The 26,249-nt window shown below is 42.2% G+C and overlaps 1 protein-coding gene across 1 annotated transcript in view; it reads right to left on the bottom strand.

Annotated features, from left to right (window-relative positions):
• panx2 (pannexin 2) overlaps nucleotides 1–21,783 on the bottom strand; it is a 48,655-nt gene extending 26,872 nt beyond the window's left edge. Inside the window, exons 1-2 of the mRNA XM_080207877.1 lie at nucleotides 21,438–21,783; nucleotides 20,734–21,054 (exon numbers count right to left, since the gene is read on the bottom strand). Of these exons, the coding sequence (XP_080064003.1) occupies nucleotides 20,734–20,959 (226 nt within the window). The 5' untranslated portion in view covers nucleotides 20,960–21,054; nucleotides 21,438–21,783. The remainder of the gene's footprint in view (nucleotides 1–20,733; nucleotides 21,055–21,437) is intronic.
• Between the last annotated feature and the right edge of the window lie 4,466 nt (nucleotides 21,784–26,249).

The raw sequence follows: 26,249 nt of genomic DNA, 5'->3' as shown, positions 1-26,249 counted from the left end.
ACTTGTGAATGTCTAGGTATATTTGTCAATGTGCCCCATTCCTAATTCTTAAATTTTAGACCTGTTTGTACTCAGGAAGGAAACACAGTTCCCAGAGGCAGAAGCTAATGTCAAAGTAGTTATTTCCATTACATGGTAAGAGCATTGCTAAGAAACGTCCTTTTTGGGACGAAGGATTTTCAAGGAATGCAATGATATATAAAAACTACAAATATTTTTATTTAATGCCTCTTCCCAGCCATTCACACCCCAACACCACTGCAAGTGAGGATGGAGAATTTGCTGTTCACTGCAGTGGGACCAGAAAATCCCACCGGTATGAACGGTAGGAAATTCCATCTGTGATCCTGCCACCACATTGAAGAGATTTATTTCTAGTCACTAATCAGCTAAATAATAAGATGTGCCTGCCCTCTGAAATACAGGTACCAAAACTTTGTAAGACTAAACATATTAAAAAAGCTGGTAGCTTCAGATTTATAAAGTCATGTACTAAGTGAGCAATCATTTCATTATTATGTAGGGTTCTTAGCTGCCATTTTTTGCTGCCAATAGCACAGATGGTCACTAAAACACTGATGAATTCACAAACAATTTACCATCCGCTTGTGTGGCATAAGTATCAGAAATTCTTTACATAGGATGCTGCACCAATGGCATGTAACAACTGTCCATCATGAAAATGAAAGATTCAAGCACAATGCAGGTATAAATCAGTTCAGAAGAATAAAAGAACAGAATACCTCCAGAATAGCAACTTTTACATATTATAGCAGAACTGTCACTATCGGAAATTAGATCTGTCTAGAGTGCTTTACTTCTCTTGCTGACCCAAATTAGAGGTGATGTGGATGTGCCGGCGTTGGACTGGGGTAAACACGGTAAAAAGTCTGACAACACCAGGTTTTAGTCCAACCGATTTATTTGAAATAAATCGGTTGGACTAAAACCTGGCGTTGTCAGACTTTTTACCAAATTAGAGGGCCAAAGATGTACATGATTTAATCTTTTTAACTGGATCCAATTTATGTTGCCCACTCAATCACAATTTTCTAAAAAGGAAGCTTCTAAATTGAATCAAAGCAAGCAAAACATTAGAAGTTTGAGAACATGTGCTTAATGATAACACTTTCTCGATGGGAGCGAGCGGGAGGTGGGTGTCAGAAGATAGGACAATGATGCAAAAACATTGGCCTAAGACAAAATCCATTGGAATGGAAGGTAATGAAATGGATTACATTCTCATCTGTGTATAAATGATAAAAAAAATCACAACTAGCCCTGAACCCCTCGCCTGATGTTGCAATATGCACTCCTAAAGATGAAAACTTTAAAACTTTGGAATTTAATGTTGGCAAGTGTGAGGTGGTCCACTTTGGTAGGAAGAATGGTAGGAAGGACTATTACTTACGGGGCGAAAAACTGCAGCAGGCGACGGTGCAGAGGGACCTCGGGGTCCTTGTGCTTGAGTCGCAAAAACCCAGCTTGCAGGTGCAGCAGGTGGTCAGGAAGGCGAATGGGATGCTGGCCTTCATAGCGAGGGGGATTGAATATAAAAGTAGGGAGGTCTTGCTGCAGCTGTATAGGGCACTGGTGAGGCCGCAGCTGGAGTACTGTGTGCAGTTTTGGGCGCCGCACCTGCGCAAAGATATTTTGGCCTTGGAGGGAGTGCAGAGGAGGTTTACTAGGCTGATACCGGAGTTGAGGGGGTTCAGCTATGAGGAGAGGCTGAATAAACTAGGCTTGTACTTGTTAGAGTTTAGAAGAATGAGGGGAGATCTCATTGAGACATATAAGATGATGAATGGGATGGATAGGATAGAGGTGGAGAGACTCTTCCCGCTCAAAAAAGACAGTAGGACTAGGGGGCACAGCCTCAAGATAAAGGGGGGCGGTTTAGAACGGAGTTGAGGAGGAACTTCTTCACTCAAAGGGTGGTGAATCTCTGGAATTCTCTGCCCGTTGAAGTGGTGGAGGCTGCCTCGCTAAATATTTTCAAGAAGCGGGTTGATGGGTTTTTGATAAGAGAGGGAATTAAGGGTTATGGGGAGAGGGTGGAAAAGTGGAACTGAGCAGCGACAGATCAGCCATGATCTTATTGAATGGCGGGGCAGGCTCGAAGGGCTAGATGGCCTACTCCTGCTCCTATTTCTTATATTCTTAAACTAATCTCATTTCCTCATACTACTTGCAATACTTACTGAACTTTTAAAACATACATTTTATATTTTCCAACTTTCTTGGTATTCCAATATAAAGAGCAGTAGTACGACTGTAGACACATTCTACATAGAATTGCTACTCCCTTCCCTAGTGGAAATGGACAATAAGGTGGAGCTTCATTAAGTGCCTTTTGAAAATCAAAGTAAATTAAATTATGGTCCATTTTTACCTATGTAACAATGGCTGTATATCAATTGTATCCAAAGTACTATGAAGTATATCTGAGGTACAGGATAAAGCACTGTCTTAATGCCAAAGTCTTTCTTCTTACCTCCAATTATTTTGTTACCTGTTATGGAATTCAAATAAATTCATGAGGCATGACCTATTGCTGTTGAATGTGATTTCCATAATTTGAGATAAATGCTAATAGCATCCTTTTACAGTTTTCTAGATCAGTATGTCAAAGAACCAAGTGCAAACAGATGTAGTGTTGTGCAGTAAAAAAGGGTTAATTACTAATCTTTCAGTAAAAAACTCTCTAGGGGAGGGCGATCAGAACATGTCACAATTTTTTCTTGGGCATTATCTTACTGGCTGTTCACACCACGCTCCCACCGCAGTGAAGTCAGAGAATTTGGCAGCCAGCCAAATCTCCGTCTATAGCAGCAGGATGGGAAAACCCTTTGGGATACTATCCAAATCCAATGCTAGGGAGCTATGAAGTTACAGACCATTATCCATGATCAGACTAATAAACAGGAAGAAGTAATAAGGGATAATGAGGAGAATTTTCTGCCCTCAAGAAGTTGTAAATTTTTAGAATTCCCCACCCCAGAGAGACACGGATGCTGAGTCAATGACTATATTCAAGTTGAAGATTGACTGACATTTGGGTACTAAGAGAATCAAGGAATATGTTGTAGTGCATGAATGTGGAGCTGAGGTCAAAAGTCAGTCATGATCTTAGTGGAGTAGGCTCAAAAGGCCAATTGGCATATTCTTGCTCCAATTTTTTTTATGTTCTTATCCTGTGACATGTTCTTTAGACTAACTGAATTGAAATATTTCAGTTAACACGGTGCCTTTCTTTGAAGACTCGGATCACGTTTACAAGATCCCTGTGCTTCACTGGGGTATTTATGGAGGTGCTAAAACTAATAGACAGAACTCTCTGCCTTTCTCTTGGTTCTAGGGTATCTGACCCAGATTATTTTGATAGGTACAGAGGACGGTATTTTCCTCTTTGTTTGAGAAAAAGATTAACTAGTTCTTTAGATTATTGATGACCTATCATGAAACAGCATTTGCATTGAAATATTGCAGGTATAATAAGAATTCACAAACAGCTAGTAAGCTGCCTAATTGTTTTAGATGAAGAATAGTTTATGAATTCAACTGTGGAGAAGCATACAACAGATCTGAAAGATGACAGAGCAAAAAAACTATTTCACGGTCTGCATTTTGCAGAATTGGTACAAAGTTTTAGTTGCAAGAAAAAGTCCCCTCCCTCATTTACCCCAGCTGCTTCAGATTATAGGAGGATATAGACGGGCTGGTCAGATGGGCTGATCAGTAGCAATGGAGCTCAATCCGGATAATTGGGAGGTGATATTCTTAGGCAGGACAAACAAGACAAGGACAGCAGGACTCTGGGAAGCACCAAGGATCAGAGGGACCTTAAGATAGCAGATGGATAAAGTGGTTAAGAAGGCATATGGTATACTTGCCTTTATTAGCGGAGGCATAGAATTTGAGAGCAGTTATGCTGAAACTACATAAAATGTTGGTTAGGCCACAACTAGAGCACTGTGTGCAGTTCTGGAATCCACATGATAGGAGGGAAGTGATAGCATTGGAAAAGGGCGCAGAGGAGATTTACCAGGATGTTGCCTCGGATGGAGAGTTTCAGTTATGAAGAGAGGTTGGATGGACTGGGGTTGTTTTCCTTGGAACAGAGGAGACTGGGGGGGAACATGATTGTATTGTATAAAATTATGAGGAGTATAGATGGGGTAGACAGCAAGAAACCTTTCCCCATGGTGTAGGGATCAATGACTAGGGGGCATAGATTTAAGGAAAGGGATAGGAGGTAAGGAGGGCTTGGGAAGAAAAACATATTCACCAAAAGGGTGGTGAGAGTCTGGAACTTACTGTCTGAAAGGGTGGTGGAGGCAGAGACCCTCTTAACAATTAAGAAGTATTTAGATGTGCATATAAAGCTATGGACCAAGTGCCAAAAAATGGGATTAGAATAGATTGGCAGTTTGTCTTTGACTGCCGCAGACAAACTGGGCCAAAGGGCCTTTTTTTGTGCTCTGCACATCTATGACTCTACGAAGCCTCAACAAAACATGAGGCAAAATTAGGAGAAGATACATAGCAGAGCATGCACATTACTGACGGAAATCAAGAAGAAATAAAATTACCTTAAAAAGAGCACAAATGGTAAGATTTCTGTAAATGCGACAAAAGTGTTGAAAGAAAATAATGCTTGTGCGACAGAATCATAGACATTGCTATATTTATGCAACAGCCCTAAATTTCACCAGGGGCCTCATTTTGGCAGATAAGTTTTGATCTGAGATCAGAACTCAACATTCCTCCCCTCCTGACCCAACAGGGAGTTTGGAAAAGAAATCTAATACTTGTCTCTGGCCCACGATCCAGGTCTCAGTTGGCAGAGAAGCCACACTGTCTTCGGCGTCCTGTTGTACTTATAAATTGGCTCCTCATGACATTATCAGGTCTGACTTGGGTATTTAAAACAGGGCCCAATTGTCAGTTTTCTGCTCACCTGCTGAAAGGAACAGGTTAATATGGGACCCGGGTGGGATGGAATGAGTTTGGGGGTGGAAGGGGAGGGATGTGGTGATGGTAACTGAAACCAGTTCTTTCATCTTCTCCCACCCTCTTAGCTTGGTTTACAAAACAGGAAGGCAATTCACAAGATCCCTACAGTGCTGAAGGAGGCCATTCAGCTCATCAAGTCTGCACTGACTCATCGTCAGAGCATCTTATCCACGCCCATCCCTGTAACCCCACACATTTACCCTACTAGTCCCCCTAATCCACACATCTTTGGACACTAAGGGGTAATTTAGCATGGCCAATCCACCTACCCTGTACATCTTTGGACTGTGGGAGGAAACCGGAGCACCTGGAGGAAATCCACGCAGACACTGAGAGAATGTGCAAACTCCACACAGGCAGTCACCCAAGGCTGGAATTGAACCTGGCGCTGTGAGGCAGCAGTGCTAACCATTGTGCGCCATTAAAATCTGGTGGTTACTTTCACACTTTTTGCAATCTTGTATCGTGTGTAAACCACAGTTTGTGCTCACTGGCATGTTAGGAGCTAATAATTCCGATTGATGCCTTATTCTACAGGGAGAAATTAATCATTCATAGAGTTATAGAGTCATAGAGGCTCACAGCATGGAAGCAGGCCCTTCAGCCCAACTTGTCCATGTCGTTTGGGCCCGCATTTGGCCCATATCCCTCTATATCCATCGTATCCACGTAACTATCTAAATGTTTTTTAAAAGACAAAATTGTACCCACCTCTACTATTACCTCTGACAGCTTGTTTCAGACACTCACCATCCACTGTGTGAAAAAATTGCCCCTCTGGACACTTCTGTATCTTTCCCCTCTCACCTTAAACCTATGTCCTCTAGTTTTAGACTTCCCTACCTTTGAGAAAAGATATTGACTATCTAGCTGATCTATGTCCCACATTATTTTATGACCTCTATAATATCATCCCTTAGCCTCCTACGCTCCAGAGAAAAAAGTCCCAGTCTATTCATCCTCTCCTTATAACTCAATCCATCAAGTCCCAGTAGCATCCTAATAAATCTTTTCTGCACTCTTTCTAGCTTAATAGTATCCTTTCTATACTGGGGTGACCAGAACTGCACACAGTATTTCAATGTCTTGTACAACTTCAACAAGATGTCCCAACTCTTGTATTCAATGTTCTGACCAACAAAATCAAGCATGCCGAATGCCTTCTTCACCACTCTGATAACTGTGACTCCACTTTCAAGGAGCTATGAACATGTACCCCTAGATCTCTTTGTTCTGTAACTCTCTCCGACTCCCTACTATTAACTGAGTAGGTCCTGCCCTGGTTCAACCTACCAAAATGCATCACCTCGCATTTGTCTAAATTAAACTCCGTCTGCCATTCGTCAGCCCACTGTTTATGGCTGCTGGTCCCTAATTACTTTGTGTACAGCTAGTTACAGGAAATTCCATACTGTTAAGGTAACAAAAAGAAAATAAAAAGCGACCAAAGTAACACATCACCTACAGTGCTGAAGGAGGCTATTCAGCTCATCATTCAGCTTTCATGTGATCCATTTTTCCATCCTGGGTCAGAATGCTCCCCTCTCCAGCAACATTTCACAGCTGATTGTTTGTAGGTCGACAATGTTTGTAGTATTGGTGTGGGATATAGAGTTCTTGAAGACTGCGCAGATTACCCATTGGAGGTCTCCATTAATTACTCATAGGAATGCAGTTTCAGATACTGGTCTAACTTTCTGTTGCTAATAAAGAGGTAATGCATTGCTTGAAATTTTCTCCAGGGAGATGGTGATAGAACTAGCTTATCTGTTTAATGGGGAGTTACCTGAATAATTAACAGTGAACATGTTGGTGGTCACTGGTAGATTCCAGGCACAAACAGGGGATAACTGAGGGATGAGCTGCTCTTTAGATTTGCAACCTTATCTAGGAGGCATTGTATATCCATATACCATCTTTGACACTGATTAGCACCCACAATCTCAACACGAGAAAGGCTCTTGCAAAGAGGATTCTGGAATTAACTGTTTTTTTGGGCAACATATCCATGCATTCAGGAAATCAAAGTAACTTTTGCTTCATTAATGCACTCTTAATATGTGAAAATAAACCTTGTGTTACTCATATCTGTGCCTGCTCCCCCATGGGTACCACTGATGCATTAAGATTTCACCAATTTACATTGCTTAGCCATTTCAAGTGAGTGAGGCAATATGCTGTAAAATGACCTATGTTTTGAAGCTATTACTCATGACACTGTTCATTACTTCTGCAGACCAGGAGCCAGATAGAGTTAGATGCTCATTCAGATTAAAGTCTTGACTCAGCAGGACTTTGTGCTGCCAAAGTCAGTGAGTCAGATACTCAGAATAGCTCACATAAACCAACTGAGTAGGGGGCTAAAATGTGACACTGCTATATACTGCACAGCACTACCATTGGTAAAGGCTCCTTTAAGTGCTGCTTGATAGCTAATGCATCAAAAACTTATTCATTGATGTTCAGATTGGGTTATGCTGCGGCCATTTTGTCTCCAGAGGCCATTCCAACCTTAGCTAAGGCAGGGACTGAAAAGCTGAGATCCATGAATGAAGTGAGAGTGACTACCCTTGACAGCATTTCAATGTGGCATCAAGGGATTGAAGTTTAAATTGCATTCAAGTGGGGATGATTGAGAAAAACCCCTCAATGGTTGGAGTCATACTTAGCACATAGAAGATGGCAATAGCTGTTCAAGACCAATCACCTCTGTAAAAATATTTACTTTGTCACTTACTTCCCTCCAATTTCAAAAGCTTCCTTCAAACCTACCTATTCAACTGCATCTCTAGGTTACTGCTGGTGGCCGTGACACCTTACACTTGGGTCCATTCTTATCGCGTCCAGCCCTGCTGCTGCACAGCACATTTTTCTTGATTTTCCACAACTTGCAGCTTGGAGAGCTCCCGCTCTATGGTGACATTATGAAACATGCTACTTAATTTTGTGGAGCTTCTCCGCAATATAATATAAAGTCCCCTCAAATCACCGTAAATGACTCACACTCTGTTGAGTGGATTAACCTTGTGCCCTGATATGTTAATTATTTTCTGGCTGTGTTGAGGTATCAGGCATGGTTCCATTTCATAACCGCAGCTGGAGAAACCTAGCCACCTATTCCTCCTTTCCTTTAACAGCTGTGACTTATTTTGTTGCACCGGAATAAATGTATCATATATGACACCTAGCAATCTTTCATGAATACTTTCAGAGAGAAATTCTATTCGTTAAAACCGTAATCGAATAGCAATCCTTCTACTCAGGATTATAAACAAGTAGTTACATTTTCTCACTCTTATCATGAGATGGGGCAGAAGAGGGAGTCTAGGAAGGGAAGGGACATTGGGGAGGCACAGGAAGGAAAAAGGGAGGAGGGAGGGAGGGAGCGAGGGAGAGGCGATTAACTGCCACAAATTATCATGCAACTACACTTTAAAGATATTGGAAATCATACAATTGTAGAATCCCTACAGTGTAGAAGGAGGCCATTTGGCCCATGGAGTCTGCACCACCTCTCTAACAGAGCCTCTTACCTCGGCCCACCCCCTACCCATTCCTGTAACCGGACACACTTACCTTGCTAATCCCCCTAACCAACATGTCTTGGGACACTAAGGGGCAATTTAGCATGGCCAATCCACCTAACCTGCACATCTTTGGACTGTAGGAGGAAATTGGAGAACCCAGAGGAAACCCATGCAGACATGGGAGAATATGCAAACTCCACACATACAATCACCCAAGGCTGGAATCGATCCTGTGCCACAACACTGCCCAAAATTGAGGGCGTCAGTCTCTTTGCTCCTTGACATTAACATCATCTACCCACATACATTTTGAGTATTGAAATGTAAGATTTTAGTTGTTCGTGTAATGCAGCAAAGCAAGGAAAGGTATCTGACTGTAAAATGATGTTCTTGAAAATCCTAAAGCACATAATTGAGGGTAATGGTGACCCTCAATGTCACTGGTAGCCCAGAGCAGATAGTTGACCATCTCTGCTGATTTTTTTGTGGATTATGTGACGCCTCTTGTTGCATTCTCCCTGAAGATTCCAAGCCTCATGACCATTGCATCTTTGATACGACCATATCTACCTCTATCCCATAAATCTGAACCTTATGTATTTTGTTCCAAAATTCATGCAAATCCTCTGTGCTTCTGAATCTGATATGTTCTGCATTTAGATACTTTGCTTTGGGTCTCCAGTTGTGATGTACAACAGAAACTTGTCTGTATTGTGTTCTCTGAGGTGAAGATTTTCAGTGACATCTTGAAAAACCAAAATAGGAGCAGCCCATATCACTATTCCATCCATTAATGGGTACATGTACCCTCAATTTCATTCAGCCACCTTCGTTACATATACTTTACTACTGTTACCTGGCAACAAGTTTTGGATTTTTCAATTGGCTGAGTCTCAATACCTTTTTTGAAGGTATGAATGCTAGGGGAGGGATTTTACAGCTTTGCTCGTCCTGAAACCGTAAAATCCCACCCAAGGTCAACAGACCTTTCCATTATCCGCTCCTCGCCCACTCCAATTCCCATGGTGGGCAGGATGATAAAATTCTGGGCAGGTTTCTACTGCCCCTTGAGCAAAGAAATGGTTCCTCTCATCACCTCTGCTCAGATTAGCTGCAGTTTTAAAGTTATTCACCTTTATGGACTCAACGCCAGAAAAAAATGTTTTTCTCTATTTAACCTATGAAATTCCTTAATTATTGTAGACAACTCAATTAGATCATCACTTATACTCAAGGGTTACTTACCTATACAACCTGGCCCACTTCAATCCCAGGCCCAGGTTTTCACTACATTGTGGTGAAAATTCAAGACATTGCCGGGAGTTCTAACACCCGCTCCCAAGCATGGCATTTCCTATTTCTGCGGGGCTGAGACTGGAGTTGGACTGTGATTCATGTATACATCACTTACAGAGATGGCTTGGCATCTAGGTTGCCAGCTGCCTCCACTGAACTGGGATTTTGATCAGACAGGAGTGTGAAATCGAAAATGTGCAGATCAGACCAAGTACGAGTTCTGAACTTGGTGTATTTGTTTGGATAGCTAGAGTATCCATTTGGAGAGGTAAGGTGCACTTTGGAGAGTCAAAAGCATCCTTTGGGATTGGTTGAAAGTAAACCTGATGGTGTGTAAAATATGCTTAATTGCGTTGGAACTGTTGAAGCTGTCAAGGAACCGTTAAAGAACTATCATGCTGTCAAGGAAATGTTGGGCTGTTAAGGAACTATCAAGTTGCCAAGAAACTGTCAAAGCTGTCAAGAAACTGACAAGCTGTCACAAAACTACCAAAGAATTGTCAAGCTGTTAAGGAACATTCAAAGCTTTCAAGGAATCGTAAAGTTGCCAAGGAACTGTCAAAGCTGTCAAAGAGTACTTGGTAAGTTGGCAAGGAGAGGGTAAGGGTAAATGGTGGTGTGTGGGGGCATGGGTTGGCATAAGTTGGCATTGTTGATTTAAGTATTATAAAAGGCTTTGGGGTTGGATAGAGGACATAAGTTGGCATAAGGGGTATAAGGTAACATATGGTGTGGGTGAAACAGTGTAGGTTGGAATAGAGAGTATGAGAGGCCATGTGGGTGGATAAAGGACACATGTTGGCGTGGGGGTATGAGGGACATGGGGTTGGGTAGATCAGGTCATGAGGTGGCATAGGTTGGCATGGAATGTGCAGGTGGTGAGGGATGAGGGCTAGAGAGCTGTCTTTTGTTAACTTAAAATGCTGGAGGATGGAGCAGGTCTTTCCCCCAGCCCACCTCTGTACCCAGCACTCATTCTGCACACCCGTCCTGGGATTGAAAATCTGGGCCCCAGAATCCCACTGATGTATCCATCCTCCATTCCCCCAAAACCAACATATCCTTCCTGGTGTGTGGTGCACAGAATTGAATACAGCACTTCAGTTGTTCCCCTCCAAATTGCACATATTCTTGACTTTGAAATGTATTGCTGTTCTTCCATGTTTGCTGGGTCAAAATCTTGGAATTTCCTACCTGACAGCACTTGTGCTTGTAATTGCACCAAACAGACTGCAGTAGTTCAAGCAGCCATCTCAATACCATCTTCTCAAGGCCCATTAAAGATGGGTAATAAATGCTGCCATTTCCCACATGTCATGAATGAATATTTAAAAAATGTGAACTAACCAGAGTTTCATTTATTTGTTGGATAATTCCAATCATTTTTCATCCCAGCCTTTTTGAGATTGAGACTAACATCAATTAGACATTTTTGTAGCTTGTTTTCTTTTATAGACTCATAGAGCTTTACAGCACAGGCAGTGGCCCTTCAACTCACTGTGTCTGCAACAACCATCAAGCATCAATCTATTCTAATCCCACAAGCCTTAATTGATTTCTGTACTTGAATCCCTAAATCTCTTTACGTTGCCACAGTTCCTGGCTTCCTACCTTTCAGAAAACATACTGATCTACATCTCTTAGGCAAAAGTGGATGATTTCACACTTCCCCGCACTGAACTCCAACTAATGCAACCACTCAACACCCCTTTGTAACCTTTTACTTGCATCCACACTATTTGCTGTGCTTTCTAACTGGATATCCTCAGCAAATTTAGATACACAATTGACAAATCCTGCATCTAAGACATTTGTAAATATGATGAAAAGTTGAGGCGCCAGTGCAGATTCCTAAGGGATACCACTAGTCATATCCTGCCAATTAGTGTGCATACTCATTATCCCTTTATCTCCCTCCCTCTCCCTCAGTGCCTCCTACCTCTGAACCAATTCCCTCGACATGTAAATAGGTTGCCTTTATTTCCATGATTTTTCATTTTTGCCAACAATTCCTTATGTGGAACCATTTTGAATGCCTTCCAGATGTGCATATAAATAAATGGCTGGGCAGGTCGGGGGGAAGGGGGAATGGGGGGGGTGGGGGGGGGGGGGGAGGTGGTGTGGGGGGAGTTGGGGGGGGGGTGGTAGGGAAAAACAATGGTTGCTGATCCCCTTCCTCTCTCCACATTCACTGTCACCTGACTGAATCCTAATCACAGTTAAATCAGATCCATAGTTATTACAGCGAGTCTTGAGGCACCAGGACTATTTAACTGGAGTACAGACATCCAGGAGGCAGTCTAATAGATTTTAAAATGTATCAGAAGTTAGAAGCATTGCCTTCATGCAAAGAGACGTTTTATTCCAGGTAACGGTTACTGCAAAGGAAGGGCTCAAGAAAATGCAGTGAGATGGGTTTTAGATTTCTGTAACAAAGAAGTGATATATAGCCTTCTTTTGTGCTTTAAATATCTATAATTCTATCAATTTTTGCAAAAAGAGTCAACAGAGGTAATATGGGTCTTATTTCTTCAAGTTTTTGGATAACATGTACCTCAATAGTAATAGATTCTCAGACAGTTTCTAGGTGTTTAGATCACCAAGAATGTGTCGCGGTCCCGCCATGCTGATGCTATAATTAAGGAAATGCAACAACACCTCGACTTTCTCAGGAAGCTCAGGAAAGTCAGCATGTCCACTATGACCTTCACCAATTTATACTGATGCGTCATAGAAAACATCCTTTCTAGATGTATCACATAAGAACATAAGAAATAGGAGCAGGAGTAGGCCATCTAGCCCTTTGAGCCTGCCCCGCCATTCAATAAGATCATGGCTGATCTGTCGTGGCTCAGTTCCACATTCCCGCCCTCTCCCCATAACCCTTAATCCCCTCTGTTATCAAAAACCCATCAACCCGCGTCTTAAAATTATTTAGCGAGGTAGCCTCCACCACTTCAACGGGCAGAGAATTCCAGAGATTCACCACCCTTTGAGTGAAGAAGTTCCTCCTCAACTCCGTTCTAAACCGCCCCCCCTTTATCTTGAGGCTGTGCCCCCTAGTCCTATTATCCTTTCTGAGCGGGAAGAGTCTCTCCATCTCTATCCTATCCATCCCATTCATCATCTTATACGTCTCAATGAGATCTCCCCTCATTCTTCTAAACTCTAACGAGTACAAGCCTAGTTTATTCAGCCTCTCCTCATAGCTCAACCCCCTCAACTCCTCAATCACAGCTTGGTGTGACTCCTGCTCTGCCCAAGAAACTACAAAGGGTTGTGAACATGGCCCAGTCCATCATGCAAACCAGTCTCCCATTCGTTGACTTTGTCTACACTTCATTTTGTCTTGGGAAAGCAGCCAGCATAACCGAACAGGCAGCAGAATGTGGTGACTAGAGGAATTTCACAGTAGCTTCATGTAAGCCTTACTTGTGACTAATAAATAAATAAACTTTAAACTTTAGTCAACGACCCCACATACCCTGGACATACTCTCTACCATCTTCTTCTGTCAGGGAAAAGATACAAAAGTCAAAACATGTACCAACTGACTCAAGAACAGCTTCTTCCTTGCTGCCATCAGAGGTTTGAATGGTCCTGTCACATATTGAACTGATCTTTCTCCTCATCCTATCGGTAACTTCAATGCACCTTCTCCTTTTCTTCTCCCCTATATACTCTATGAACGGTATGTTTTGTCGGTATAGTGCGCAAGAAACAATACCTTTCAGTGTATCCCAATACATGTGACAATAAAAAAATCAATTCAATTCGGTTTAATTTTACTGTCTCTTTGAAGAATTCATAACATTTCACACCATGGATGACTCATGCTGTTCATGGTACCATACTGCCCATTGTTTCTTCTGCCTGATCATTAACTAATTTAGTTCCTTACATTGCCCCATATCTTAAAAGTCATATTCCCAAGTATTCTAAATATTTCAGCTTCATTTCTTCTCCACCTTTTGCTCATAGGGGATTTACTACAACAATTTCATTGGCAATATATATCTTTAATGTTCACCACATTAGAATAATAGCTTTTGAGCTTAACTTTCAACAGATCATTAGTCAGCTTCCAACCTTTTATTTGCAAGTATATTTTCCTTGGTTCTCAGCTATTTTTGGCATTTGATCTTCCGACAAATGAAGACAGAAGAATGAATAAAAAGGCCAATAGTATGAATACAAAGAAATATACAGTTCCAGATAGGGAGAGAATAAAAGAACACCATAGCAATATAAAGAAATTAGTAAGAGCTGCAAAAGGGGAACATGAGAAATAATTTATGGGGGATATAACTGGATAAAAGTAAGAGTTTTTAAACAATAAATAGAGGATTGCCATTAAGACAGACACAGGTGATAATGTAATTGAAAAATCAGGAAATAGTAGACTTCCTAATTTTAACTTTCTTAAAATTAATCTGTGGGATGTAGGCATCACAGGCTTGCCAGTATTTATTGTGCATCCCTGAGGGCATTTAAGAGTCAACTACATTGCTATGACCCTGGAATCACATGTAGGCCAGGCCAGATAAGGATAACAGATTTAGAAAACATAGAACATAGAAAAACTATAGCACAAACAGGCCCTTCGGCCCACAAGTTGCACCGATGATATCCATACCTAATAGCCTTACCTATAACCCTCAATTCTATTAAGTTCCATGTAGTCATCCGGAAGTCTCTTGAAAGGCCCTATCGAATTTGCCTCCACCACCACCGTTGGCAGCCAATTCCACTCACCCATCACACTCTGAGTGAAAAACTTACCCCTGATAGTTGATTAAATTTCTGATTTCCATCCCTAAAGGACGCTATTGAACAGGATATGTTTTTAACAGCAATTGACAATGGCTTCATGGTCACTAGTAGACTTTCAATTCCAGATTTTTTTTTGTTAAATTCTAATTTCACCATCCGTTAGTGTGGGTTTTCAACCTGGGTTTCTGGATTGCTGGTCCCGTGACAGTGCAACTATGCCATTACCAATTCCACAGTATTCAATGTAGAGAATGAGGGTAAAGTACCAGAAATAACTGGATGAGTAAAAATAAATAAAGGGGAGGAAGTAATTTAATATAATTCTTTTTAAAATGGTAAAAGGGAAAATATGTGCAACAAAGGACAAATTAATCTTCATGACCTATTGGCTTCCACCCTGGTGCAGTTAAAAAAAAAGATGAGGGAATTGTAAATGCTGTTGGCCTCCTCTTCCAAAACTCTCTTAATTCAGGTATTGTCCACTTGGATTGGAAGATGGTTAATGTCACCCCAGTGTTTATGAGTAGAAAAGATAAATTGCAAAGTTATAGGACTATGTGGGTTGGGGGATGGGGATGAGGTGATGAGACTTAGAGAGAGAATTCTAGAGTCTAGGGCCTAGCTGAAGGCATAGCCATCAGTACTGGGTTGAAGGAAGAGAACTTGCCAGACAAATGCAGAGTCTTTGGAGGGTTGTAGGGCCACAGGATGTTGCAGACACAGGGAGGGATAAGGCCATGGAGCAATTTGAAGATGCAGGTGAGCACCTTAAAATGGAGGCATCCCGGAACAGGCAGCCAAAGCAGGTCAGTGAGCACAGGGCAGATGACTGAATGGGACTTGTTGCAAGTTGCAATATGACCAGTAGAGTTTTGGATGAACTTAAAATTACAGAGAGTGAAAAATATGAGGTCAGCCAAAAGAACGTGGAAATGAAATAGGAGGCACAAACAACATTTCCATAATAAACATTGGTCAAATGCTTAATCTAAATGAAGCATATCTAATCCCTATCTTGAATGAAGTAAATATCATGTATATGTGGCTCCCATTATTGGAGACCCATGTGGCAAGACCATGAAAAACAAATTTGAATAGCACCAGAAATGGAGTGAAATAGCTGCATTTGTTTTATTCAATTAAGGTCTCTGAATTGTCACTCCTGCTTGCACTGTTTATTGATAGCTTGCTGATTGCAAGTGGGTGGGAAATCAAGCATCAGTAACCTGGTTTAAGGGCAACCTGCATCTCTTGCAGCGTAAGTGGATTTTGGCTGCTCTCTGCTGAATAAAACTTCTGTGGAAGAAATGGCAGCTGAAGGTGTTGTCAAAAGGATGCCCACTTCCTTGATGCTGATTTGGGGGTGACCACAGGGAAGAAGTTGCTCTTCCTGTCAGATGGCAGTTTGGTGAAAAGGTAATTTTCCTGGATGTGTAGGCAGAAGTTGCAGGGCAAATCATTGTGGAAGTATTTTACTCAAGACCTGGCCACAGTGCCAGAAATTTAATGATATGGCCTGAACTGCAATGGCGTGACAACTCCCTTGGTCTCCCCATTACTCAGCACTGGTAAGCTTTCCTTACCCTGCTTCTCATCACCCTCCTCATAGAACACACTAATGAACTTCCTACGGTTGCCATACACATTGTTCCTGCTACTGTCACCAAAAATTACTCCCCTCACCCCTCGCGGTTGAGTAACTGTTGCCCATAAAAACATCTGACTTGACAAATGAGTAGAGTAGAGGTTTGCATCAGCATGAGTTCAATTTCTGATTAATGGTAACTATCAGGATAATGATAGATATCCTGACACTTGATGGTCTGGATGAAAAGAGTTGGAGGATTGAGGGCTAGCAAAGCACAAAGATAAATCTGGCACTCCCACAATCCAATCTGGAAAAGGCTACTTCACTAAATGACTAGCCCTTACCTGAATATTTACTAAGATCAGCATTACATGCAGGCAGTCACCTGCTGTGACTAAATATTACTGTTTGCTGAACTTCTATGGAGTGTGTGAGATTACTAATCATAGTATTCCTCCATAGTATTCATTCTTTTGCCCAAAATTGGGTGTAACAATTTCCAGGTCCTCCCAAATAAATGTGCAATGACAGCAATATAATCTAAGATCCCATACCTCACCCCACCCAAATGTCAGTATAAAGGCACAGCTAGCAAACTGCTTTGACCACTTCATGTATGAAATGCTATCTAGATAACAAGAAGTAAAGATATGCCTGTAGTTACATATGATATCCTGTACTAATTACATTCAGCTATGTATGTTAATCATCACACCCTGAATTAATTCAAAATGAAATTAACCAAAATGAGGAATGTAATATATTTGTTTCAACCTAATTATAAACCAATCTTTGTTCAATAAATCAGGCAATGACAAAATGATGTGAAAATATATTTATTTATTAAAATTACAACAATGTCATAACTATATTTTGTACTTCAAAGTCTCACCTGCTGGAAACTGGGTGTCTTTTTTTCTGGGACCCTTGTGAACAGCAGTTGTCAGAAGATATTAGAAATTGACTCTATCTTGATGGAGGGATGGTGGGGAGGCTAAGCAGCACTTTGATGTCTGTACATCTGTACAGGAAGGCTTCCACTATCTTCTCGGAGAACTCAAAGATTTTTACCAGTTCTTGCGAGAATGAAATGCTCAGACTAGGCCTCACAATGATTTACTGGTTTGTGACATCTCTTTGTGATTGATGCCACAAGCTTTGCTCCATAGTGGACTGCAATATCTCTCCCACAATCAATGCCAGTTCTATAATCAGACTCAGGACAGTTTGAATACGGTTATCACAAATCTAGGTGTCATTAAAGATTTTATTTCAGCTCATATGTTAGTTAACATAATTCAAATAGACTTCAGCCTTCTGGAATCCAATGCCACCCCAAACCTCAGAGATGCCGCTTTAATCTGCAATGCTCTAAGTGTTCAATAAGAACTTGCAATGCCACAACTTAGTCCTCATGACCTGAAATGAATGTAATCTTGCTCCATTAGTACTGTTAGATTGTTAATGCCAGATAAATGCTCATGCAGAAGTGCTGCAGCAGGTACCACAGTTTCTGTGTTGGTGCTTGTAGTACAGGTGCTTCTGAAGGTGGTCATTTTTTGGAGTGCAGTGCATGGTGGATAGGGAGACTGCATCATTCCAATTGATCCTTCTCATCTGCAGAGGCAACAAAGGTATCACAGGTATCTCATAATTAGGCATCAAATCTATAGCTATCAGTAGAATACTAATGCATCAAACGAAAGTTGATTAAGTGCATTTGTTTAAAATTCATGACAGTCCAATTAATATTTGTGTCTACAGAGACGTATACTTTGGGAAGGCACTTACCAACTCAGCTAATGTGTTCTTGCCACAAACTCTCCACTCCATTTCAAGGTCACCAAGCTGAGTAACTCACCCTCCTCTCAGCTGGCGTGAGTTCCTTTCCTCGTTCAGAACCTCTTCTGTTGGGTGACGAGTGAACATCATCTTCTGCTTTGTTTATTCAAACCATTAAGCCATTTCAGATGATGTACTATTTCCCTTTGCTATTAGCAATGGTATCTGGCTACTTAGCAATTCCTTTTGATGCTTCTAACTGAACTGTTCAATTCAGTACGGTCCCACATAGACACCTTTCAAACCATAGCATAGCCTCTTTGACCATGCATGTTCTATTTACCTCTATATTGCCTTGATTAGATACAATTACTATTCGTTAAATATTTATGCCAACTGTAACACCGAAGAGTACTTTGGGGTCAACAGCTTTATTTTTCAATGCATTCAGGCATGCAACAATAGTCATTGTTTATATACAAGGGTAGCATGACAATTTACTGCTGACAAAAAGATGCATTGGATGGAAAAAGCAGCAATTGGCTCAAGGGCTGCAGAAGAGAATCAATTCCCACCTGAAGTATAAGTTATGTATTGAAGTTAACTAATTGAATCTTGGAGTTCTCAATTAATGAATAGCAGTAATATGCTTGAGTCATAATAATTTATTCAATAAAGTGTTTGATTATATGAGCCTAGAATCTATAATTTTCCACCATTTCATCTTCGCAGTTCTATCAATGAACAAACTTTTCTTAAGTTAAGAGCATATACTTAAGATAAATCATTTGCTTTGAATTCTTTTCATCCATTCTCACATCTAACAATTTGATCTTCAATCTGATTCATCCTTCACGAATCAGAATCACCAATCTGAGAACAGGTAGACATGCTTCATTTGACAGGATTATTGCTCCCATTACAGACACACAGATTCATGACTTGTAGAGCCAAGCCAGTTGGCGCCCCTGATGCACATCTCACAACAAGGATTGGGAAAACATCAGGCATACTAGACCTCTTCCTCAAGGCTCACACAAATATTCAATATTGACTCCACCACCGCCAATGCACATGAGAGGCAAACTGTAAAATACGGGCACACCAGCACCTCCTGCAAAAATTAAAACTAACAAACTCAACAATGCACCGGGAACAGTAAGATAGATCCTACTGCTGCCTCCAACTCCATGTTGCCTTTACCCTGAAGTTCAATGCGAGTTCAAATCCTAGCGTTGTAAATTATGAAACGGAATTCAATAAATTTGCTAAGATCTGGGCTATCACCAGAAAAATGCCCGTGAAAGATGTTGGATTGTTGTTAAAAAAAAATCCAATTGGTTCACTAATGTTCTTTGGGCACAGAAATCTGTCACACTTGTCTAGTCTTTACGAGTTCCGCATTATGTGGTTAACACTTGCTGCCCCAAGGGCAGTAAGCTTTTTCCCGCCTGCTTTACTCATGTCTCAGAAACATGTACAATGTCTGTACAAATGTACACAACATTATCTATGTACTCTTCCATGAATGGCAGGCTAACAGTATAGCCAAAACGCAAGTATGTGAAGCAGCATGTAATCATGCTCGCCTCTTCAATTTATTGCTTGACTACTGATGACTAAATGATGGACTGCTTTCCTTTCTGGAGGTTAGGGATCGACTTCATAACACAAAGTTCACAAGAATAAAAAAGAATAGATGAAACAAGCTTAGAATCAAAGTACTACGGCATTTCTTATAGTCTTTTCCTACCTTAAAAGAATGGACTGAACAGATAAATGTTTGCACTGCGGAGGTGGGTTTTCATCGCTTAATAACAGCGTGCTTTCTTACAAGAAGATTTTCTGTGCAGTGTAAGTGGCATTTTTGACAGGTTGAGTTGCTGGGATAAACAGTAACTACTGACTGACGTAATTTTCAGCAGGATAAATTGAGAAATTGTTGTTTTTTATGTAATCTTTAGATCTCAATCTTAAAAAACGTTAATTTACGTATTTAAGTAAAATGTTTTCCAAGTGTTTAAGCAAACAGTCCTTGAAGGAAGTGGTACATTCTTCTTACCCCACCCAACGAGTGCATTTGCTAATGTTGCTTTAAATTGTCACTTTTCATTGAAGTGCTTTGCAGTCCTACTTTCTATTGCACACATACAACAGATGTCAATCTCATGACAATGCATCACTCACACAAATCTTTACAGAACAAAAAAAATCTACACTTTCTCAAAGATAAATACATTTGGCGAATACTTCTCGTGAAGTGGAACTGATACTGTGGATGTAAAAATCACAGAAAGTAGAACTAAGGCACTGTGTTTAGGTCTGTCCTAATGGGTTGTACTTGGTGTAGATACACATTAAGCACACCCTGCATTCTCCAAAACAGTTTTACTAGGGCGGGTTGGAAACTGTAATGCAGCAATCTAGGCATAATCCTATTCCTTTAAAGTGGGCATCTCTGCCACAGTGTGTTCATTTTGAAGGTCAGATGTCAACAATAAAAGCGTCCCAATGAAAGTTTTAAATAACGGGGCGAGGTGGGAGGGGGCTGGGGAGGGTGGCGACAAAGCGTCTCGGAGGGGATGCGATTAGATTGGAGCTTGAATGTGACTGCGGCTGCTTCATTGGAACCTCCCTCATGCATCACAGCCGAAATGGAGGGGGGAAATGGCTAGGAATGCCGCCCTAGTATAACAGTTTTAAAATGATTGTCAATGAAGCTTTGGGTTCTGTACTTCCCGATCTTCTTACCTGCAAAATTTTTAGTAAATACCAATGTTACTAAGAGGATGGGGATAATGACAGTCCCGATGGACACTACTCTGTCGAAGGGGAGTTCTAGCTTTAGTTGGACCATGAAGGCTGCAAAGGGCGAACCTTTCTCATCTTGTTGCCCCGGAAGGATCAGCTCCTTGAGCTTTTCTCCAGCTAACAGCGCAGTAGCCATGTCTGGTTGGTGATCTATGATGTTGTGCATTCGTCACTGAGTGCAGATATGATCCCTACAACCGCCTGGCGCTGGATTCCTCCTTTCTCTGCAGGAAAGCGACTGTTTTCCCAAAAGATCGCTTTCTGTTAACACATTAAGGGGAAAAAAAAGCATCATGTTCAGAAATTTGCAGACTGTGACACACGCCAAAACAGCAGGGGGGGGGGGGGGGGGAGAGAGAGAGAGAGAGACAGAATTAGCACTTAGCCCATCCGCCAATTAGCGGAAAACACTACATCACTGCACCAAGACACATTCCAGATCGCTCAGATGCAATGGAACCTCTTTCCTCCCTGCTTTCAATTAAACTGAAACATTACTGACTACGGCAGCATATAAAAAGTGTGGCCAAAAAGAGAATCCCAACAATTCCCTACTTTCTATGGCAACATATCACCCCTCCCCCTAAAAAAAATCCAGAAATTGGTCTAGCTGTCATACATCCAACTTTAAAAATTGTGCTCACCGAGTCTGTGAGATCCAAAAGTGTTAAAATCGGCCCTTTCAAATCTCCAGCAGCGACATCCTTTGATGAACACAGATGATCAGAGCCTTTAGCGTTTTGGCTGGAATTTACATTGAGAGAACGATGCCTGGAGTTTCTCACGTTGCCTTCATCATTCAGAAATCCACAATGTTGTGCATGTTGTGTGTGCTTTTTCTTCCGAACGGTGCAATCGCCTCTCTTTTTAGCTATCAACTTTCAGCCAGATCATCATCGAAAGAGCGGGGCAAATACTTGGGAAAAGAGGGGGGTGGGAGGCGGAGGTGGGGGGACCGCACAGTGCAGGAGTAAGAACAGTAGAGGTAAGGCTTGCTGCAGAGCACCAGTGGATTCAGCACCATAGCCAGCTCCTCACGGCAGCAGCCGCTGTGCTCCATTCATTGTTGTGGATGGCGCGGGGAGGTAAACACGTGAAACTGCAGCGGATTTGCCATTCCACAGCTGGACTGGGCAGCTGTCCGGGGGCGCCAACCTCGGTCAAATCCTCCTCTCACACCCGAGTTAGTAAAAAACACCCGCCGCTTTCAAAGGCTCGCCATGTGCCGCACACAAATCGCTGAGACTCACTCCCATTTAAACGCTCGTCGCGACTCAAGCTGCGGAGTGGCTGCCGGAGTCTCCAGGATAAAAAAATAAAACCTGCAGCACGTTTGTGGAAAACGCAATCATGTTGGTCTCCAGGAAACAACATGCCTGACTCATGACGTGTCTTCTCGCATTCCTGCTATTTTGTTAACAAACAACATTTTATTATCTGCTTGACAAACAAATGCATTTGCATTTATGAGGAAGGAGGGTTCAAATGTGTGTAATCACATCAAGCTTTCAGTACGAAGAATAAACAGTTTACACCTTTCCACTAGTATTCACAACACTTAAAGTCACAACACCTTATTATTGCCACTTTTAAAAATCTTTAAAGGTGGAGGTGTGGGGCAAATGTTTTGGGGAAGGGAGACCTTGGGCTATTATCTATCTGGACTATTAATCCAAAAATTTAGCTAATGTTCTGGGGTCCCAGGTTTGAATCCTGTCATGGCAGATGGTGGAATTTGAAATTGAATTCAGTAAAAAAAAATCTGGATTCAAGAATCTACTGATGACCATGAAAACATCTACAATTGTTGGAAAAACCCATCTGGCTCACGAATGTTCTTATGGGGAGGAAATCTGCCATCCTTATCAGGTCTGGCCTACATGTGACTCACAATAATGTAGTTGACTTTCAACTGCCCTCTGAAATGGCCTAGCAGGCTGCTCAGTTCAAAGGCAATTAGGGATGGGCAATAAATGCTGGCCAGCGAGTGATGCCCATGTCCCACGAATGGATTAAAAAAATTGAATTGGATTAATTTAGAATCATCTGCGGGCCCTCTACTGAGATTCAGGCAGCACACAAACATTGAATTGCCTGCTAGTTGATCCAATGCCAATGTGTAGTCCAGGGCCAAGCTAGCTGCTGAGTGACTGGCTACACACCTCACCAGGTGCACACACATTTGAGTGAAGAGAACACCACTTAAAGTAGCGTGCACCCAAATGCATTTTGGCAGCTGCAGGCTTTGGAAGTGTGGAAGATAAGCCTCTCTAAGTAGGAAGATGTTTGGAAATGGTGCCCCAAGTCAGGTTGAATGTTCCAAGCTTCTCTGAAAGGTGACACAAAAATTGGTGCTGTGGTAAATAGTGAGGGGCAAAGTATTAAATTACAGGATGATATAGATGGGCAGAGCAGTGGCAAATTGAATATAACTCTGAAAAATGTGATGCATTTGGGAGGACTAACAAGGTAAGGGAACGTACAATGAATGCTCAGACCCAAGGAAGTACAGAAGATCAAATGGACCTTGGTATGCATGTCCACAGATTTCTGAAGACAAGATGATAAGTAGATAAGGTATATGGGATACTTTTCTTTATTAACTGAGGCATTGAATATAACAGTAGGAAGGTTATGGTGGAGTTGTATAAAACACCGGTTAGGTCATAAGAACATAAGAACATAAGAAATAGGAGCAGGAGTAGGCCATCTAGCCCTTCGAGCCTGCCCCGCCATTCAATAAGATCATGGCTGATCTGAAGTGGCTCAGTTCCACTTTCCCGCTTTTCCCCCCATAACCCTTAATTCCCTTGTCTGTCAAAAACCTATCTACCCGTGTCTTAAATATATTTAGCGAGGTAGCCTCCATCACTTCAACGGGCAGAGAATTCCAGAGATTCACCACCCTTTGAGTAAAGAAGTTCCTCCTCAACTCCATTCTAAACTGCTCCCCCCTTATCTTGAGGCTGTGCCCTCTAGTCCTGCTGTCCTTTCTGAGCGGGAAGAATCTCTCTACCTCTACCCTATCCATCCCTTTCATTATCTTATACGTCTCTATAAGATCCCTCCTCATTCTTTTAAACTCCAACGAGTACAGACCCAGTCTATTTAGTCTCTCTTCATAGACTAACCCCCTCATCTCCGGTATCAGCCTAGTGAACCTCCTCTGCACTCCCTCCAAGGCCAAAATATCCCTATGCAAGTGTGGCGAACAAAACTGCACACAGTACTCCAGCTGTGGCCTCACCAGTGCCCTGTACAGTTGCAGCAAGACCTCCCTGTTTTAATATTCTATCCCCCTCGCTATAAAGGCCAGCATCCCATTCGCCTTCTTGATCACCTGCTGCACCTGCAGACTGGGTTTTTGCGACTCATGCACAAGGACCCCCAGGTCCCTCTGCACCGTAGCATGCTGCAGCTTTTCGCCCTTTAAATAGTAGTCCACCCTACTATTATTCCTGCCAAAGTGGATAACCTCACACTTGCTAACATTGTACTCCATCTGCCAGGTCCTCGCCCACTCGCTCAGCCTATCTAGATCCCTCTGCAGACTTTCCATACCCTCCGCACAATTTGCTTTTCCACTCATCTTTGTGTCCTCAGCAAATTTTGTCACCCTACACTCAGCCCCCTCCTCCAGATCATCTATATAAATGGTAAATAGCTGAGGCCCCAGCACCGATCCCTGCGGCACTCCACTAGTCACCAACCGCCAGTCAGAATAGCACCCATTGATACCAACTCTCTGCCTCCTATTAGACAACCAATCCTCTATCCATGCTAACACCTTACCCCCAACTCCATGCCCCCTAATCTTCTGAAGCAACCTTTCGTGCGGCACCTTATCAAACGCCTTTTGAAAATCGAGAAACACCACATCTACCGGTTCCCCTCTGTCTACCACACTAGTCACATCCTCATAGAAATCCAATAAATTTGTCAAACACGACTTCCCCTTAACGAATCCGTGCTGCGTCTGCTCTATCAAACCATTCCTTTCCAGGTGCCTCGCTATTTCTTCTTTGATGACGGATTCAAGCATTTTTCCAACAACAGACATTAAACTAACTGGCCTATAATTCCCTGCCTTTTGCCTGCTACCTTTTTTAAACAGCGGCGTAACATTAGCCGTTTTCCAATCTTCCGGCACTTCCCCGGAATCCAGCGAAGTTTGGTAAATAATCACTAAGGCATCTACTATCACTTCTGCCATTTCCTTCAGAACCCTGGGATGTATTCCGTCCGGTCTTGGGGACTTGTCCACCATCAGTCCCGCTAGTCGATCAAGCACTACCTCTCTAGTGACAGTAACCGCATTCAGGCCTACCATCCTTCTATCTTTAATATCCGGCAAACTATTCGCGTCCTCCTCCGTGAAGACCGAGGCAAAAAACTTATTTAAGGCCTCAGCCATTTCCTCATCTCCTACCACTAAATCCCCCCTCTCATCCTCTAAGGGTCCAACATTCACTCTAGCCAGCCTCCTCCTCTTTATATATTTGTAAAAACTCTTACTGTCCTTTTTTATATTTAGTGCTAGTTTAGCTTCATAGTCTATCCTTCCTTTCTTTATCAACTTCATAGTCGTTCTTTGTTGATTTTTGAATGTCTCCCAATCTTCTACTTGCCCACTACTTTTAGCCACTCTAAACGCATCAGCTTTTAATTTAATAGTCTCCTTTATTTCCTTCGATAACCACGGCTGATTATCCCATCTCTTACGTTCCTTCTTTACCATTGGAATATATTTCTGCTGAGCACCGAAGAAGATCTCCTTAAAGATCCTCCACTGTTCCTCAGCAGTCCTACCGACCAATCTGCGCCCCCAGTCTACATTCGCCAATTCCTCTCTCATCCTATCGTACTCCCCTCTGTTCAAACAGAGGACACAGGCCCGGGACCCTACTTTCTCTTCCTCCATCTGCATCAAAAACTCAATCATACAATGATCGCTCGTCCCAAGAGAATCCCTCACAACAAGATCCCTAATTCTTCCTGTCTCGTTACACAACACCAGATCTAAGATAGCTTGCTCCCTCGTCGGTTCCATCACACACTGTTCAAGGGAACTATCCCTACAGCTGGAGTACTGTGCACAGTTCTGGTAGCCACACTGCAGGAAGGAAGTGAATGCACTAAAGAAAATGCAGAGGAGATTCACCAGGATGTTGCCTGGGTTGGAGCGTTTCAGTTATCAAGACAGACTGGATAGGCTGGGGTGGTTTTCATAGATTTATAGAATCGTAAAATCCTTACAGTGCAGAAGGAGGCCATTCAGCCCATCAAGTCTGCACCAATTTTCTGACAGAGCATCTCACCCAGGCCCTTTCTCCCACCCCTATACCTGTAACCCCACACATTCACCATGGCCAACCCACTCAACCTGCGATCTTTGGACTGTGGAAGGAAACCGGATCATCTGGAGTAAACCCAAGCAGCCATGGGGAGAATGTGCA

Source organism: Carcharhinus amblyrhynchos, chromosome 19 (genome assembly GCF_965287045.1).
Source record: "Carcharhinus amblyrhynchos chromosome 19, sCarAmb.v2.hapA, whole genome shotgun sequence".
NCBI lineage: Eukaryota > Metazoa > Chordata > Chondrichthyes > Carcharhiniformes > Carcharhinidae > Carcharhinus > Carcharhinus amblyrhynchos.
This window is presented reverse-complemented; position numbering and strand designations above follow the sequence as displayed.